The sequence below is a fragment of the Artemia franciscana genome, chromosome 9 (genome assembly GCF_032884065.1).
Source record: "Artemia franciscana chromosome 9, ASM3288406v1, whole genome shotgun sequence".
Taxonomy (NCBI): domain Eukaryota; kingdom Metazoa; phylum Arthropoda; class Branchiopoda; order Anostraca; family Artemiidae; genus Artemia; species Artemia franciscana.
In genome coordinates, this window is record NC_088871.1 from 38,264,431 (window position 1) to 38,284,651 (window position 20,221).

Genomic DNA, 20,221 nt, shown 5'->3' on the forward strand with positions numbered 1-20,221 from the left:
CTTATTAAGCAGTTTGGGTTAGCAAACTGCAAGTAAGGAACAACTTGGCTCAGTATTAACTTAAACTCTAAAAATGGAATTTGGATATCAATAGATACATCAAAAGAATCAGTTATTGTGCTGATTCCAAAAAGGGGGAAAACACCCCCTAAAATTCAAGGAATCCTAATGAAAACTAAACCATCAGATTTAGCATACCAGATAACCTTACTATAGAAGTTTCAAGCTCCTGTATACAAAAATGTGAAATTTAGTTGTTTTTGAAAGAAGACAGATCACAGATGCATGTTTATTTGTTTTGTTCTTTCCAGGGGCAATCTTATTGAAATAAGGGTCCTATAAGATTGGGAGAGGGTGCATTCAAGCGGAAATTGAAAACTCTAGTTTCCTTTTTAAGTGACCAAAAAGATTAGAGGGCAACTTGTCCCTCTCCTTACTTACTTAGACTTAAGTCCTCCCACGCCTGAGGGCGCATAAGGCAGCAACAGTGGTTCGCCACGACGACCTGTCCTGAGCCCTCGACCAAAGCTCCTCCATCGAAGACCTCGCCAGCTTTGCCTCCTTCTCTAACATCCTGCCAACGGTCATTTTGGGTCTCCCTGACTTGCGGAGGCCAGGGGGTATCCAACACCATATGTCATGAGGTATCCTTCCTATTTTTTCCAGAAGTTATCTGATCAAATATTTGAGATAGCCATTTTGTTCAATATAGTTTAAAGATCAAATAACTATGTCCTTAGGGGTAAAATGACTCCCCACAGTCCATGGGGATAGACCTGTAAGTTCTGAAATTTGCCATTTGTTTGGGAAGTATACATAATTTTTTTTTTGGGGGGGGGAGATTTTGTGTTTCGGGTGGATTTCCATATGGAGAATATTCCTTGGGGAGGGAATTTCGTGGGGAGGGGGGATGAATTTTCCTGGGGAGGGGGGGAATTTTGACACTGCAGGGATTTAACAGAATTCCTATACAACATTCTTTTTAATTGTCTTACATTTTCCTTGTCAGCTCAATTATGCACGTGGAGATGTTCCAGGAGAAATATTTGGGTGCTATTTTCCACGTGTTTTAATTTCCAGGAAAAAATTTCCTCAGAAGAGGGCATTTCCAGAGTGATTGTGACACTGATTGGATATTAATGTCTTTTTCAAATGAAAGTAGGTTCTGGAGAATTTTTCAAGCTGAATCGTCTGTAAGGGAGGGGGGGTATATTTCATTGTGGGTGAGCTAGATTTACTTGTATTATTTGAAAAACGATCATAAATTAAATAAAAAAAAATTTTGAGCTGAAAGTAAGGAGCAACATTTAAGTTCAAATTAAACAGAAATTATTTCATACATGAAGGGTTACTCCCAACTCAATACCTTGCTCTTTACGCTAAAGTTTGACTGTTTGTCCCAATTTCTTAAGAACAGCTACTTAAACACGGGCCATTTAATTAGAGTAGGAAGCTTTTTTTAAAGTGCTAACAGCTTTAGAGTTTCAATGTTCCTCCTTGCTTTCAGTTTAAAAAAAAATTTTTTTTTATTTATTTAATAAACAGAGAGCTTAAGTTTCATAGCCATATATGAGCTCAAGCTGCAAAAGCAAACTGGATCCTTGGGCTCATCAAGAGAACGTTTACAACTAGGAAGCCATGCCTGTCCATATTTACATTTTGGTATGATTTTGGGGTGTCCCCAGTATAAAATGGATGCTAAGGCACTGGACAATGTTCAGCACCAAGCCAACAAACTTGTACCATACCTCCTAGAAAAGCCTTATGAAGAGTGTCTTACATCCATTAAACTCACAACACTGGTATACAGAAGAAAAAGGAAAGATGTCATAATGACTTTCAGGTTGCTTGAACATGCCAGTCTAAGTTTGGTTATCTCTCCACCCCTTTCCAATACCACCAGGGGACACAGCCAGAAACTGCAGGACCCCAGAAGTCAGCAACGTGTGCATCAGAACTTTATGCTGTTTGCTCTGTGCCACCGTGGAAGAGTCTCTCAGATGCCACTGGTCAAAGCAACACTGTCTATTCATTCAAAAAGGGCATTGATTGTGACTGGAGAAGTGTGGAATGAAAGCTGGCCTGGGATGTTGTCAAACCTTGATGAAGTCACACTCCCAGTGAGATTCTTTATAAGAAGTTCAGCCCCAGCTTATCTCACTGGTCAAGTGGATTTAAGGTAATAGCCTGTAGCCAGGTATTAGCAGTGGTGGGAAGAGGGAGGGGACGCTTGGATGCAGTTAATTGAAAGCAATTCTGTTCTTAAAGGTTTTTTTTTCTATTTCAATCAAAAACAATTTTATTCCCTCTTTTATAAAGCAAAACGTAAATTTAGAGAATTTAGTCTTTCCTTGTAAGTTCTACTACATCCAAGAATTTCTGAATTTGGTCCGAAGAGAGGATAAACTCAACTGTTATCCAAAACCCTATAATAAAAAACGAACATCTTAAATTGCATTTGGTTTCCATATAGACAAACTCCTTTGAATTTTAGTGAGTGATGACTGGGTTGAGGGACATCTGCTGGATCTTATTGTGTAAGCCCGTGGTTTTCAAACTTATTTAGACGCTGTACCCCTCTTTATCCACAAAAGATTTTAGGTACCCCTTCTCAGTTACCGGTACTAAGTAAACTGTAGCTAAAATATAAATAAAATTGCCAGTCCTAGAGTAAAAGGTTTTTTTTTTCGTTGGTTGGCTGGATATCCCCTAAAAAGTTTTGTATACTCCAAATGGGTTTGTGTACCACGGTTTGAGAACCACTGGTGTAAGCCATGACTTGGGTGGCTAGTCCTGCCATCTAGATCCTTTCACTGAAGAAAATGAAAAGATCTAATGGCCTTCCATAGTAACTAAACAGATTGCAATGCAGTGGAGTGTTATTTTCTACAATTTCAGACTGCAGAACATCAGTTTTCACCCAAGTAAGACCATAAAGCATGAGATTCGCAGATAGTCGTCAATTTCTCATGGTTTAAAACCCTTGACTGGATGCTTCCCCATCTTGAAAGCCAAGAAAAATTGCATTTCAGAAGGATATTAACAAAACAATTTGACCTCACATCCTCCCTTTTCAGAAAAGAGATTTACCACCATTGCACTTTTGGTGGGGTTTGAACCACTTGTATATTGTAAATTTGATGACAACCCTGGATGCTATATAGTGATTTTTCCCTGGGACTGGTTTTACTTGATATCTTCCATTTTTTTTTTTTTTTTTTATGGTTCTCCTATAATTAAAAATTTTCAATTTCAGTTTGATGCTGAGTTCCGTAGGATATCTCTTAGTAGGAAGCAGCCCCCATCTTTTGATGATTTTACCAAGTTAGTTGAAAGACTTCATGGCTTGAATCCTTTACCTTTCGTTTTAAGTTATACCGATCCCAAAGATGGGGACCTTTTACCCATTACAAATGAAGAAAATTATGCAAGAGCTTTGCAGATGTGTAGGCCTTTACTGAGACTTCATGTACAAAGAAAAGGTATTTGGATTATATTTATTAACATTTTAAAAGTATGTATTCTTTCAAAAAAAAAGTTTTTGAGAAAACAGGTTAAATTTATTGTTGGATAGGTATCTGGGACTAGAACAATCTAAACTGATTCACTAAAACTGGCATGCTGTGAAAACTAAAGTCAAAAGTGTGATTGTTAGAGTGATGAGCACCATTAAAAAAAAGTCTGAAAAAAAACTCCTGTTTTTGGTTTTTGGCTTTTTATCATATCCCTGCCTATTTAAGCTTTTGCTCGTTCGATTTTTACTAATGCATTTAAGTTGTGGAATGTAGTAATTTTAAAAGAAACTATTGTCTTGCATACTTCTACATAGGGATTACCCTCCTTAAGTTTAGCAGAATGAAATTTTTGTGACAATTGTACATATGTAGAATAAGAATTTTTCTTTTTGTTACTTTTTCAAGTTTAGTTATGATGGAATTGCTGGCGGTCATAGTTATATTAATGTACAGCTATAGAAATTTTATTAGTTACCTTGAATATCATTTCCCAAAAATGTGGTTTGTGGTTGACCAAGCAGTATACCATGACTTGAATTTTTTTTTTTTAATAATTAGTAATATTCGTTTTACACAAGAAAAAGAAAACAGAGCAATTATCTGGATGGACTCCATGGTGATTTTAGAAGATGTCTTTTACTTTTGGAACAAAACAGTTATAAATTGAAGGAATTTTATACAAAAAAATCCCATTTTACATTCTTCCTCAAGCAGAGATATGACCAGAGCCACAAAACGAAACTAATAGCATAAATATTAGAAATAATATTATTTAAACGCACACTAAACATGTATGACAATAAGATGTCACATTATCAAAACCCAGATTTGAGAAACATTTTATATAAAAATTGAGGAATCAGATTCAAGCCAAATGCATTAGTTACAATGTCAAGAATAAAGTAAAAGCTTACATATAAGTCCAAATGAGCAACTAATGCTTAATAGTTGCAAACACTATCTTGAGTCGTAGAAAAATCCGTTAATAAAGCATTAAAACTTGTAGAAAAAAAAATATGTCTTGCTGCTATACTTTATGCTGAAAATGCAGCTAATTGCAAACCCAGAACAAAAGAAAAGCTAAAGATAAAATAAAAAAATTACTGATTGTTTGCTATTAATAAAAGAAAAATCAGCAAACGAAGTTGAAATTTGTAAAACAGCAGTGTATCCCAGATCATCATCAATTTAAAATTCAACTTGAAACATATTAAATCTAAAGAAACTTTCAAAATGTAAATAAATAATAGCAGGAATGAATTAATATGAAAGTATGGGACTACGAATATATTTGATAATCTTTTTATATGGACGTATGAACATGATAGTCTTTTAAAGTCCTAAACATTTAGAGAGAAAAAAGGATACCTGTTAAAAGATAAAAATCTTTTAATATCTTGTGGAATTTTGAGAATTGAAGGTTTGGGTATGACCTCTGGTTTCAGACAACACCATGTAAAAAAATCTTCTATTATGCATTGGTTGCTTCAGTTCCAGCTAAGGCGTCCTCAAAATTTCAGGCCAAAAATATTGTTGATGTTATTAATATGCAAACTAATTCTAAATGGTCGGTCAATCTGCCTGAGACAATAGGCAAGCATGCCTTGTTTGTCCCTTATTCCAGGCAATCTAACGGGCTTTTGTTGGTAAAACTCTCTGAGCTTGTGACAAGTCTAGACAGTTAAACCCAAGACACAAACACAGACAGTCGGCTAAACATTGGTCAACCAATGTTTAATTCGTTTTTGTTAGCCCAACTGTTTTAGCCTATAAATGGGTTCACTCGCCTAACACTCTAGGCAGACAGGCCTCTTTAGGCTTTGGACGCTTATTCCCCTTGCAATTCCAAGCAACTTATTGGTCAACTAACATTGAATTAAGTTTTTATTAGTGCAAATGTCTAAGTTTATGAATTGAATCAATCGCCTTGCCTGCGGAAGGGCCCAATTTGGCTTTGGATGTTTGTTTGCCTGTCATTCCGTGCAAATTAACGGTCCTGTGTCAATTCTAAATTCTTGGTCAACCTGCCTAAGACCATAGGTAGGCGTGCCTTGTTTACCTCTCATTCCAGGCAATCTAACGGTCCTATGTCAATTTTAAATTCTTGGTCAACCTGCCTGAGACTCTAGGTGGGCTTGCCTTTCTAAAAGCTAATAAACAAGTATTGGTCCAACAAGAGTGTCATACTTATTCCCACCGATTACCCGTGCCATTTAACCAAACACTTGGAAAACTATAGTTTCTATGACTATCTTAGTTCTGTGACTATCTAACTTAGTTCTGCCCTAGGAATGACGCATGGACGGATGATAGATAGACTTATCCATTAACAAATGAACTGACATCATTTTTATACCATCCTGACAAGGGATTATGCCAGACGTGCATTATATTGTTGATGTTATTAATATGCAAACTTCAGTTTGTTGAATTATAATTAGTTCTCTTGAATTTTTTTTTTGTACATTCATTTAGGATTTCAAAACTCATTTAGGATTCAATTAGTACAACCATTCATTTAGGATAGCAAAATCTACTGTGTATATTTAAATAAACAAGAAAAAATATTCATTTGGGATTTCAAAACTCATTGTGTTGCGAGAGCAATAGTTTGGTTTTGTCATGTTTTTTTTTTTTTTTTTTTTTTTCTTAGCACCCCGATTTCAGCTAATTCCTAGAAAGTGGTAAAGGTCTAACCTTGGCGGTTTTTACGGAAAGTGTGAACCTTAGGCTGGATTAATGAATATGCCTTTGCATTTTGGAAAGCTTCGTAGAACTCTTGCTTGGGGCCAAAAAGGACGGTTTTTGCTTGTGTTTTTACCCATTTCTGTTCATGATTTCAGCTGAGTTTATCATTCGGTTTTTCGCACTTGGGATTGCGGTAGAGAAATGGTATCAGATGTGCCTCTTAAACTTTAAAAGTTCTCTAATTGCTGAAGAAATTAGAGTTTATCCTTTGCTCCTTTCTAAGTAATGATGTTAGAAACTTGGCCTACGGCGAAAAAGTCAACTTTTGAACTAAGACAGATAGATTTTTTTTCGACGGCAGTCGATAGCTCTTGATGAGCTGATCAAAGTATATGCCATCCATTTTTTGGTAGAAAAATTCCTTCATGAGATATACCAGTTTGAAATTTTAAATGGGTTGACAACTTCAGTAGTAAGGTACACACTGAAACCAAAAATAGGCCGGTACAGAAATGCTATCAGATGTGCCTCTTAAACTTTAAAAGTGCTCTCATTACTAAAGAAATTAGAGTTTATCCTTTGCTCCTTTCTAAATGATGACGTTAGAAACTTGGCCTACGGCAAAAAAGTTAACTTTTGAACGAAGACAGATCGATTTTTTTACGGCAGTCGATAGCTCTTGATGAGCTGACCAAATTATGTGTCCATTTTATTGTAGAAAAAATCCATCATGAGATATACCAGTTTGAAAGTTTAAAGGGGTTGACAACTTCAGTAGTAAGGTGCACACTGAAACCAAAAATAGGCCGATACCAATTGTGAAACATATAGGGGAGTTTTAAGCAACAATCAGCTGTTAGCTCATAATCATCTTCTGCACTTAGGGGGTTCGCAACTTTTGCTAGTTGGTGTACCTATTATTTGTTTCTGGTGTATTTGATGGTAAGACCAATTTGTTTCCAGTGGTAAGACATGTAGGGGACTTGTAAGTAATAATCGGCTGTTAGGCTACAATCATCTTCAGCAATGAGGGGGTTTGCAATTTTTGCGAGTTGGTGTACCTAGTATTTATTTTAAGATCCGTACAGATTAACAACTTCAGCGTTTAATCGAAGCGAGGAAACAAAACCAAAGTTTTGCTCTCGCAACCTTTACTCGGCGAAGCCGAACACAGGTTGCCGCAATACCTCACGTTGCCGATGCAACGTAGATCTAGTTATCCAATTAGTACAACCATTCATTTGGGATAGTAAAGTCTACTGTGTATATTAAATAAACAAGAAAAAATATTCATTTAGGATTCAATTAGTACAACCATTCATTTACGACAGCAAAATCTACTGTTCATTTTAAATAAACAAGAAAAAGTATAAAATGTTTATTGCTTGCTAATGTTTTTTCTTATTTATTTATACATCACTGCTGTTCTTATTATTTAGAAGATGGTTTCTATGAAGATCTGAATGGCCAGAGACCAAAGAGTTTTATCAACACAATCTGGGGAGGAACCCCCAGAGGAAAGCCCCATCTATCTATTTCATACCCACAAGAATTCAGACAGGTATGCTTTATAGTAATTAGAAACATCTTGATAAACTGATTTGGTGACATAAATAGACAAATATTCATCTAGTATTTATGTATCCAAATATACTTGTGTATATTCTGCAAATATTTTCCTGTCTAACATATTTGACAATTCAAATTTTTAAAATACCATTTAATTTTAATGTTTTCTAATGAACAACGGCTGGTGATGGAATTCTTTTGCCACAACAAAAGAACAAATCTGACCCTTTGGAAAATACATTAGGAAGGGAGAAAGGTTTATTTAATTGATCTTTAGCCACTGACCCCAATTGCAGATGCATTTTCGCTTCATAGGAGAGAGGAGAGGTGGTACATGATTTTGATAAAAATATTTTTCAGTACCTCTAGCTTAGATACTACTGAAGATAATTAATGCTCTGTGCTATTTACCAAAACGAAGCCACATTATCCTGCTACATACTTTCTGTCATGTAGATTCTTATATATAAATATTTTATTGCCTGAAAGAATCAATGTTTCTGTGAATTACTTGAAAACTTTACATTCACTTCCCTGAAAAATTATAAATGTGACATGTGCCCTTTTGGGACGTTCTTTGGATGCCCTTTTGATATGGATGTAAGATTTTGTATACTTTGGCTAGTAATTCCTAGTTCTTTCTACTAGTACTACTACTAACAAACATCCTGAGGCCAACACAACTAAGTGCGCTACTCCCTCATCCTAATCTATTCAAAGGTACCTCTTTACACCCTCCCAGGATTTTCCATTTCCCTTTAATCTTTCTTTACGAGATCCTCCCATCCCAACCGTGGACGACCTGCTTTTCGTTCCTAGTTCCTAGTGCTTTCAGTCCTAGACAGTCGGCCAAAATGGACAATCTTTGGCAATCTGTGATCCTTCATCTGTAGAACGTGTCCTAGCCATCTCAACCTTTCTCTCGTTGTAGCCCTATAAAATGAGTGATTTTATTATGCAAACATATTTGACTGCAACTGAAGTACTTCCAAATCTGAATATAGAGCTAAAGCAGGTATTTACTGAAGAAGTTTGAAGTGATTGTATCAACTCTAATTAAGCTCGAGTGGAATTCTAAATGTATTGGGAAGATGGTCTTAGATCTGTCGCTAATGACTAAACATATAGATAGTTTTTGTGAAGTTTTTTCTAAGTCGTCACCTGTTTCCTTTCGATTTTGTCACTAGAGAATTGTCAATCAGAGCTTGTCAATTTTTGTAATGTCACAGGAGAGCTAAAGCAGGTTTTAGGTGAAGAAGTTGTAGGAATCATGATTTTGACACCTCACATCATGAGTATGATGAATGAATATGTTGATGATATCATATCATGAATATGTTGAAAAGATCATTGTAGATCTGTCACTAGTAGCTAAACATTTATGGAAAGGTTTTTGTTAAGTTAAGTCTAAACCTTTCCTGGTTCTTTCTAGTTTGGACTTAACAAAATACATTCGAAGGCCAGTTTTTTCTTCTGCATAAGTCACCCTCATGACTGAAAGATAATGTTTTTATAATGACTAACAAACTGAAAGAAAAGTTTTGAACTTTACAATAACTGCGGTAAGAACTTTGTAGACTATTTTGTGTAACAAAAAATACTCAGTCTTAATTTCACACAGTGACTAATAAAACTGTTTCACTAGAGAGACCATTGGCTGTTTTATTTACTTTTTTATTTTTTTCTCGAATATTAACGAAAAATTCTCCTGACTTTAGCATGTTTAACAATGTGCTTGCTAGACATGCTTTTGATAATAAAATTGTTAGACTGGAGAGGCCATTGGCCTTTTTTGAGAACTATTTGTACCCAACTCCCTCATATTTTTGGGTTTTTGCCACCTTTTAAGTATTTTTAGCCTCATATCGGTATTTAATCGTTTTTTTTTTAATTTGGGGGTATGAGACAAGGAACTCTTAAATCAGCGGAATCTTGGAGTCAATATTATTATGCAATTTCAATTATCCTCCCTTTTATTTTCTTAATTTTTTTAATTACCCTTCTTTCTTATCTTTTTAGTTTCAGTAACTCTTTTCTTTTTCATTTTATCTCTTATTTTATTCTTTTTTCAATCTCTATTTTATAACTTCCTTTGTTTAGTATTTTTCCAATTTTCTTTTTAATTTCAATTATCCTTCTTTTGAATTTCATTTATTTTTTCCATTTTTTCATTATATCTCTTCTTTTATGTCAATCATCTTCTTTTCATCCTTCTTTTATTCTTTTTCTGTCTTTATTTTTATAGTTATCCATCTTTATCGTATAATATTTTTAATTTCAATCATCCTTCTTTTTTATCTTTTTTTTTCATTTTATCTCTTCTTTTATGTCAATTACCATCTTTTTATCCTTCTTTTATTCTTTTTTTATGGCACTTGGTATTAACCAAGTGACATATAGCAATCGCAAATTCTGTCGGTCTGTCGGTCCCGGTTTTGCTACTTTAGGCACTTCCAGGTAAGCTAGGACGATGAAATTTGGCAGGCGTATCAGGGACCGGACCAGATTAAATTAGAAATAGTCGTTTTCCCGATTTGACCATCTGGGGCGGAGTGGGGGGCCGGTTAATTCGGAAAAATAGAAAAAATGAAGCATTTTTAACTTACGAACGGTTGATCAGATCTTCATGAAATTTGATGTTTGGAAGGATACAGTGTGGAAAACACTTAGAGTGGAGGGATCGGGATGAAACTTGGTGGGAAAAATAAGCACAAGTCCTAGATACATGATTGACATAACCAGAACGGATCCCCTCTCTTTGGGGTAGTTGGGGGGGGGGTAATTCTGAAAAATTAGAAAAAATGAGGTATTTTTAACTTACGAAAGGGTGATCGGATCTCATTGAAATTTGATATTTAGAAGGATATCGTGCCTCAAAGCTCTTATTTTAAATCTCGACAGGATCTAGTGACATTGAGGTTAGTTCGGGGGGGGGGGACCTAAAATCATGGAAAACGCTTAGATTGGAGAAAGCGGGATGAAACTTGGTGGGAAAAATAAGCAATAAGCAAATCCGAATTAGATACGTGATTGACATAATCGGAACGGATCCGCTCTATTGTGGGGGGGGGGGGGTTGATTCTGAAAAATTAGAAAAAATGACGTATTTTCAACTTACGAAGGAGTGATCGGATCTTCATGAAACTTCATATTTAGAGGGAACTCGTAACTCAGATCTCTTATTTTAAATCTCAACCGGATCCAGCGTCATTGGGGGGGGGGGACCAGAAATCTTAGAAAATACTTAAAGCGGAGAGATCAGGATGAAACTGGATGGGAAGAATAAAAACCTGTCTAAGATACGTGACTGACATAACCGGATCTGCTCTCTTTGGTGGAGTTTGGGGGGGGGGGGTAATTCGGAAAACTGAGGTATTTGTAACTTACGAACGGGTGACCAGATCTTAATGAAATTTGATATTTAGAAGGATCTTGTGCTTTAAAGCTCTAATTTTAAATTCCGACCAGATCCTGTGACATTGGGGGGAGTTGGAGGGGGAAACCGGAATTCATGGAAAACGTGAAAATTTGGGTATTTTAGTCTTACGAATAGGTGGGATGAAACTTGATGGGAAGAATAAGTACAAGTTCTAGATACGTTATTGACATAATTGGAACAGATCCGTTCTCTTTGGAGGAGCTGGGGGTGTTAATTTGGAAAAATTCGAAAAATCGAGGTATTTTTAACTTAAGAACGGGTGACCGGATCTTAATAAAATTTGATATTTAGAAGGGATTCATGTCTCAGAGCTCTTATTTCAAATCCCGACCAGATCTGTGTACATTGGGGGGGAGGTGGAAAGGGAAACCGGAAATCTTGGAAAACGCTTTCAGTGGAGGAATCGGGATGAAGCTTGGTGGATAGAATAAGCAAATGTCCTTGATACGTGATTGACGTAACCGTACTGGATTTGCTCTCTTTGGGGGGATGGGTTCAGTGATTTGGTGAGTTTGGTGCTTCTGGACGTGCTAGGACGATGAAAATTGGCAGGTGTGTCAGGGAGCTGCACAATTTGACTTGATAAAGTCGTTTTCCCAGATTCGACCATCTGGGGGGGCTAAAGGGAGATGAAAAATTAGAAAAAATTAGGTATTTATAACTTACGAGTGGGTGATCGGATCTTAATGAATTTTGATATTTAGAAGGACATCTTGACTCAGAGCTCTTATTTTAAATCCTGACCGGCATTAAGCCTCTGATTTTCCTTTTAAATCAATCTATTGATTCTTATAATTTTGTTAGAGCTCATACCATATGAGCTCTTGGCTCTTAGCTCTTCTTGCCTCGTCACAAGTGCCATATGAGCTCTTAGCTCTTGTTGTTTTTGTAGTTACCCTTTTTTTTATTATATTTTCTTTTTTTTTCCAATTATTTATTTATTTAAAAACCCGTCATACAGAAGAATGAAGCTAGAGCAGTAAAAGAAAATAAATTAATAAAACAATAAAAACAACGATTAAACACTTCGCAAAATACAAGACAAGCAAATTATACGAAAGAAACCAGAATAAAAAACGACTTATAAGCGAACGAGTATAATTTACATAATATATGTGCGAAATAAATATTCATAACTGGCGACATACTATATATGCTGTAGAACAATAACGTTTAAACAATCTTACAAGAATTAAATTATTATTATTATTATTAAAAAATATTGAAAAACCCGTCACAATTAAAGATACAACAAAACGGTGCATAGGAAAAAGAAAAACTCAACACATCACTGCTTCAGGATGTGGGGCCAAATTTTCTTTTATTATTTTTTTTTTATTCTATCTCTTCTTTGTGTCAATTACCATCTTTTTATCCTGCTTTAGTTCTTATTATATTTTTATAATCAGGCGAGACCGGGGTATTGCGGAACCCTTTTCACAGGATTGCTAATAACTTTTCAGTAATTTTTTTTTGTACGTCCGATTCCACCATTATTAACTTCAGTATGTTGGCTTCATTTGAGCTATGTATGGCAAGCTTGTACGTCTTATCATATTCTCATGGGAAGTGATCAAACAAATAGCAGCAAAAGTGTCCATATACCTGAATTACAAGGGTATAATGCACACTTGGTATGGTTAATTTGGATATTGATGTTCATTATACCCTGGGCTGCTAAAGTCAGAAATAGAAGAGTAGAAATCAGAAGTAAAAAAAGAGAGTAAAAGAGGAGCATAAAAATTTAAATAGAGAATAGTTTGTTGTTTATTAAAAATGTATCGAATATATTCAACAACTAGGTATGCAGTGACGACCTAGACAATATTCAGCTGTTGGCCTGGCAGGGTACTTTAAGCAATCACAACTAATTGACGTCAAATTGGGACAATTTCACTTGAAAAACAAGCTGTTCTGCTTGTCACATAGTGCTACCAGTAAATGATGGAGGCTCTATGTTCAGGTTGATGCTTGCTCTGTCGAATTTAAAAATCTGATCTGTCCTTGCAAACTTCATGAAAGGCATAAGTCTTTTCAAATAGAGTACCTCGTATTTGTCTTCCTCCTGTAGAATTATCTTGTCAATTGAGTAGGTTGGGATTTTCTCTATTTTTCCCTCTGAAACAAGTTCATAATCTGCAGTTTTTACTTGTTCATGGTCATTGTCTCCCACAGTATCTGCATCCATGCTTTCATGATCTGAGTCACTTAGACGGAATTCTTCCATTTCAGTTTTTTCCCCATTTTGCTTGCTAACTTTTGCTGTTCGTTCGGCGAAGTCTTTTAGCAGTTGATCTTTAACAGGTGTGTCAGTGGCTATAATGCGCTTGGTCCTTTTGAGGTTGGTAATATTTTTTCTGGCACTGGCTTTAGAGTGAGGGGAAATATTTCGGCATACAGGTGTTTTACTGGTAATTCTGAATATGCACTAGAAGATATGCTTGGTTGAGACAGATACTTGCTTTCAGGAGGATTAACGCTCGGAGAGGCTGATACTGCACGCTCAGAGACATAGGAGCTCAAGAACCCGTCATCCCGTAAAAATATGACGGTTGAAAGGAAAGACTCCAGAAGCTTCGAAGCCAAACTGAATAGTTAGCGGCTTGAAAGCCTATGGAAAAGCAGCTCCAGGCAGTTCTGCAATATTATCAATCTTGATGAGCTGACCAGGATGCTCAAGCCTCCACGCATCGGCAGCTCTATTGTTGTGAGCTTCTAGTGGTCCAAAGACAGAACTATCCATGGGCTGAAGCTTGTGAATTGTGTGTGGTGGGATAGTAAGTATTATATTTCTACTGATTCCGGGCTGATATGGCTCGCATTGTTATCCATGATCAACAAGACATTTGAGGCAAGACTGCATCGTGTGTGCTTTTGAAGGTGTTTTGGAAATTCTGGAAAGGTTTCAACAGTCATCCGTCCGCTTACATAATCAGCACCTTTCATGCCAATAGGGGCACCAGAGACCATATAGATTTTTGAAGTGAACCTGCGGAAAGACCATAAAGGGGGGATCACTACACCTGTAGCACTAACTGCATTGCATATTGTTACAAGTTCACGACTCTCGGCCGGTGTTAGTTGACCAACTTGCTTTGCACCATTTGGAGCTAAAACTCTCTTAGGATTCTGCTCATCTGTAAGGCCAGTTTCATCAGCATTTCATGTAGCATATGCTTCAAATTTTTCTTTCTCTAACACAGCTGGATAGTTTAAACAAAAAAACTCAATGAATGGTGTTTGATTGAATGTTGTTGCCTGAGCAATGCTCATAGCCTGAGGAGAACGGATAGCCACACTTGGGTTTCTTTTCAGAAAAGAAGTAAACTAATTTGCAACAGCAATTTTATTATTTTCCCAGCTGTCCAGAATCTTTTTCTTGTTCACTTTTCCAAACTGATAGGCTAGAATACGACATTGTTTTGGACCGAGGCCATGGTATAGTTTACTAGTTTACAGTTTACTTCTTTAATACTACTTAATATTCATCTAATGCCCTTATGGTCTTTAAATATCCCTGGTTCTTTACTCTCAAGATCATTTAAAGGTACTTCCTTCCAAAGTTCTACCCATCTTATCACGCTTGCTTGAGGAATGGTGTTGCTTTGATGTTTTCTTCTTGCAAATACCACTGCAAATTATTAGTAAAGCTTCTATAATTATCTGCCCGTTGTTTAAGCCCCTGTTTGACTTTCTTAGATAAGTTTTTGCCATCTGACACAGAATTAGCTGTTATAATCTAGATGTGGAGGAGATTTTACTGCAATTGGGGCATCGTGGACACCACTGTCCAGTTTACCCTTCTTATTGGTGTCCATATTGCCCCTTAATCAGTTACAATAAAAAAATTAAAATATGTCCTTTCCATAAAGTGCCACTTTAAATTATAAGTATCTTTTAATCCAGTGAAAACAAAAAAAATTACTTTATCTTTGAAAATTTCAAATTTATACTCCCAGAAATGAGTGCGTAATTTAAACGACAGAAGTCATTTACCGCGTGTCTCTACCATTAACGCCACATTTTGGCTATAATGACTTATATAAAGTCACCTGGAGTGCCTAGGAGTGGGGTGTCCATATTGCCCAAGTGTCCATATTGCCACAGTCTCCACTACCCTTCTTTATTATTATTTTTTTAATTTCTATTATCCTTCTTATTTTCTTGGATTTTTTCAATTTCTTCATTTTGTCTCTTCTTTTTTGTCAGTCATCATCTTTTATCGTTCTTTTGTTCTATTTCTATCTTCATTTTTATAATTACCCTTTTTTATTTTCTTTTCAATTTTCTTTTTATTTTCAGTTATCCTTCTTTTTTCTTATAGGTATCGCAAATTATAGATGTTGATATTGTGCCTGAAACATGTCGACGAGTGCGGCTTCTTAAACATGGAAGTGACAAACCTCTTGGATTCTATATCCGAGATGGCACATCGGTGCGTGTTACTCCCCAGGGGCTAGAAAGGGTGCCAGGAATATTTATATCAAGACTTCTTGCCGGTGGGTTAGCAGAATCGACAGGACTACTAGCTGTCAACGACGAAGTCTTGGAAGTTAATGGTATTGAAGTCAGTGGAAAGTCGCTGGATCAAGTGAGGATTGCTTTAACTTACTCTAATATTTATCTTTAATTGATTTAATCTTTAACTTAATTGGGGTATATGAAAGGTTCTATATTAAGGTTAACTACGTCAGAAGAGAATCGGTTTAAAGTTCTGGTAAAAGGGGAGAATTGTAGGCCGAAAGCAAAGTGAAGTGAATCTGGTTTGACTTTTCTTTTCAACGTATTTACAGTAATACCGGGATGATACTACCTTTTTTTGATTCCAGTGCTCCTCCTTAGCCCTTAGTCATAAGTCCAAAAGAGTGTCTTAAGGATTGCACTCTTTAGTCCCAATCGGGGCACGATACCGGTTACGATTCTTAACAATTATGATTAACAATGTTTTCAATATAAAAACTTATTAATATTGAAATAAGTTTGGCAACTGAAGCCTCAGACTATTTCTGTTTGCCATATAACTTAACCAGTCCATTATTCCACCTGGTTTGACTTCTTTTTTCAATGTATACAAGTAATACCGGAATGATACCATTTTTTTTCCTATTCCTGTGTTCCTCCTGATTGCGCCTGTTAGTCCCAATTGTGACACAACTCCCGGTTTCGATTCTTAACAACTAAGATTAACATTGTTAAGTCTGGCAATTGAAGCAAAAGACTATTTCTGTTTGGTATATAACTTAACCAGTCCATTATTCCACCCAACAACTCCCTAACCGCATACCCTGCGCAACGACCTTACACTGTGCTATTCCCAATTATGTGCCATACGTTTTTACTGAATACGCAGGAAACCGGTCAATCTTGTCTATCTGTAAGGTCAAGGTGTCAGGGACAGAGGGGGAGGGCATGTCAGAGAAGCACTAATTCTTCACCAGCCAAACTTTTTAAAGTGTTTTTTGAGTTATGGCTACTAATGGCCGTGATTCCTTCTTTATCAAATTGCAACTACCACTGCAACCATGATTTGTATCGAGGACCAGAAAAGGGAGTTGCTAACCTTTTACAACCAATTAAGTTTAAGGCTGCATTTTTCTGGGAGTAATTTTTCGGGAGGTGGCGGCATGTCCCCTATTCAGAATGTTATCGAAATTAGATTTGGTGCTTCAAAAAATAATTTGCTTCTAGAGTTACGAGACTGCTTTTTTCAGATCAAAACAAAAATGTTTTGTTACATTAAAAATAAAATTAATGGTATTAAGGTTTTTCTATGATTCTCAATGTTTTACATGTGGTTTTTATATTTTATCCAACTTTGGCCAAATAAGTTCTCGTGTAAAGGAAAAAAAAAACTGTACGTGTTAATTTTAAAGGGAGCTTTATTTTTTTCATGTAGAAAGACTTTTGCCTTCGTTATTCCTCCAGAGATAATGACCTTAAACTGTTGATTGCAAAATGTAAAATAACGATTTGAAATCCATAATTTTGAGATTTTGTGTTTTTTCATTGTTTAAAAGGACATTTGGTGTATAAAAGTTCTTTTGTGTCTCCAATTGTAATTCTTGTGTTAAAAAGACCCTAAAATGATGACCAACAACGATTTGAGTAGCGTAAAAGTTAAATCAAGCAAATAGTATCCTGTTATAACATGATATACCCCCACCCTGCCCCGGAACTCCCATTATTAATGTTTTAGTCACTTGCTATTTACCCAATACACTAATGATTCAAAACTTAAACGTGGGAGTTCCCCCTCTCCCCAATATCTATGATTCTTTTAACTAAATATTTTTTGAAACTTTTTGCATGCGCAAGACCCTTCAACAGGGATGATGGCTGCAATAATAATGCTTAGATGTTTTAAAGGCTAATGAAGGGACCTTCACTTGCCAACTGACCCATCAAAATTTTCAAAATTCATTCATTTTGTTAATTTCCTATCTAGGACATTAATCATCTGCTTAACCTAAGCCCAGGTGAACCTTCTTATTTGATTCCATGCTCTCCCGTAGCCTTTGCCGTGTTCCTAAGAACTAAGACCATTAAAATAATTCATATTAACGGTATAGGATACAACCATGTTTAACTCTTGGCTCAATACAAACCAGTAACCAATCTCGTTTCCTTCCCTAAGCGCAGCAATATTATTGTCGTACATAGCACTGATTCCTTTAATAGAGTTACTTTAGTACACCGAACAAAGATAGGAGCTACACTAAAGCTTTTCCATTGGTTGAATCAAATGCCTATTAATAATATATGGGACCAAGGACTAAAGGTTTCTCATAATTTAGACACTTTTCAATTATAAATCTAAAATCGGAGATTAGGTCAATGTCCCGTTCTACCCTTCTTAAAACACATTGTTTTCCTTTTAAAACATTATCTACAGTATCTTTAAGTCTAAAAAGTGTCATCACACTAAGTAATTTACTAAGTAATTTACTTCCTGCAAGCTAATGCCTCTATAGTTATTAAACAATTCTTATTACCTTTCTTGTTAGGGGGTGAAATGAAAGCCTTCCTAAAATCACTAGGTACTTACCCATTTTTTTTCAAAACTATCTAATTTTCAATAATATGTTTTTTATTTTGCAATCACTGTATTTCAGTTGTTAATAAAGTACTATATATTGTACTATAGAAAAAAAATTTTTGGTGTCATTCTCTTCAGAACGTCAATTTTATGTGTTTAATAAGCTGCGCGGAACTGGAACTGACTTTAAGCACTTTCAGATTGCCTATGAAAAAGTGCTTCAGCAAAATATTTTCAGGGGCTAATCAATCTAAACTTATATTTTGAGGCAGGGTTATATCAACTTTTTGGAGGTAGGGCTATATTCTGTTCTTATCTGGTGGGTCATAGTGAGAAAACATTTGGAAAGTAGTGATGTAATTTGCGTTTGACATCATATTGAAACCCTGGTTCTCGATACAAATCATGGTTGCAGGGGTAGCTGCAACTTGATAAAGAACGAATTGCAGCCCATAGTAGCCAAAGATCGGCTGGTGAAAAAAAAATCCATTTGTAGCTGATTCAGGAATAGTAGCTATTAGGGTATTTTGAAATTGAATCTTACTTTGAAAATAAATTTATGGGAATTTTGAAAGATAGCCTGAAACTTCTTAAAATGGCGTCGAGACCGAAATGAAATGTACACCAATGGAATCGCCATTGCTGAAAACCCTATGCAGGAAATCTACAGCCCTTCGGTCCTGTTGTGTCCCTTCTTTCTTCCTTTTTTTTATTTTTTTCTCTTATAGAACAGAAAATGATTCGTTTTTACGTTATAGGTAACAGATATGATGGTAGCTAATAGCTCAAATTTGATAATAACAGTGAAGCCGGCTAACCAACGAGGGATTGTTGGCCCACGGCGGGGCTCCTTCTCGAGGAATTCACAACAGAGCACGGGATCACAACAATCTCATTCAGAAACACTGACATCTTATTATGAAGATACTGAAGAAAACGATGAAATCCGGGATTTAACTAGTGTTGGCCTTGAATCGAATCATATTGTTAAGGAAGATGGCGTTTTGCATCTATGAGTGTGATATGTTGGCTAGATCACTTTTTGAATTTGATGTCCTAACTTTATGAGAATTGACTTTTAGTTTCTGGAGAGATTTTATAGTTTTTATCGATGAACTCATAAATCAAGACTAAGAATGATTGTCTCTATTGACATTCCCAAGGTTCAGAAATACCGTTTTTTTGGTATTTTAGTACTTCGCCAAAGATTTTGCAATCCTTGCTTCATTTACTATAATTATTGACATTATTTCTAAACCAGGATTTCAGTTAACTCCATGCAGGCGTGACAAAAAATGTTTAGAAAATAAAAATAAACTTACAATTTGAGTTTTATTTAACAACTGAAGAGTTTACAATAGTATTTTTTTTTATTATTTAAATTTACTATTAGAATTCAATTATTTATAAATTATTAGTTCTTAACATTAGATTGATTATTTGAAATTACACTGTAGCTATTTATTTCTAGTACAATTTCTAATAAATGCTACCTTTTCCTAGGATGGATTTTTTTTTTTTTTTACATACTGTTTTTTTTTTTTTTTTTTTTTTTTTTTTTTTTTTTTTTTTTTTTTTTTTTTTTTTTTTTGTCTCACAAATGTGATTGTTCTTAGCCTAAAATAATTACCATTTACTGCAATATCGGTCATGCAAAAAAAAAAGAATTCATTCAAGGAAAAAATCTTTAAGATATTCACCAGGGACGAGAGAAAAATATAATTAACAGAAAATGAGTATCTAGAATCAAAATGGAAGTCAAGAAGCATAATGATTGTTTTAGCTCCCTATTGCCAAAATTTTGGAGGATTATTTAAGGGGGAAGGGTGTCTGAAAGGGTTCTGCAAGTGTCTTATTTCTGACGTCCCAAATCCTTCTGGATGTAGGGGAAGGGATTCCTGATGTATCCCTTTTGTGCAAAAATAATTATTATTTTATAATTCTTGTCATCAATATTCCTAATAGACGTAATGG

General features: G+C 35.5%; 1 protein-coding gene across 2 annotated transcripts in view; it reads left to right on the forward strand.

Moving 5' to 3' along the window:
• The window catches only part of LOC136031383 (partitioning defective 6 homolog beta-like), a 35,984-nt gene extending 16,200 nt beyond the window's left edge, over window positions 1–19,784 (forward strand). Inside the window, exons 2-5 of one of the 2 annotated variants that reach the window (XM_065710905.1) lie at window positions 3,257–3,482; window positions 7,646–7,764; window positions 15,536–15,802; window positions 19,006–19,784. In XM_065710905.1, the coding sequence (XP_065566977.1) occupies window positions 3,257–3,482; window positions 7,646–7,764; window positions 15,536–15,802; window positions 19,006–19,263 (870 nt within the window). In that variant the 3' untranslated portion in view covers window positions 19,264–19,784. Of the gene's footprint in view, window positions 1–3,256; window positions 3,483–7,642; window positions 7,765–15,535; window positions 15,803–19,005 lie in introns of both variants that reach the window. The other variant, XM_065710904.1, reaches the window with a different exon arrangement.
• The last annotated feature ends 437 nt before the right edge of the window (window positions 19,785–20,221 follow it).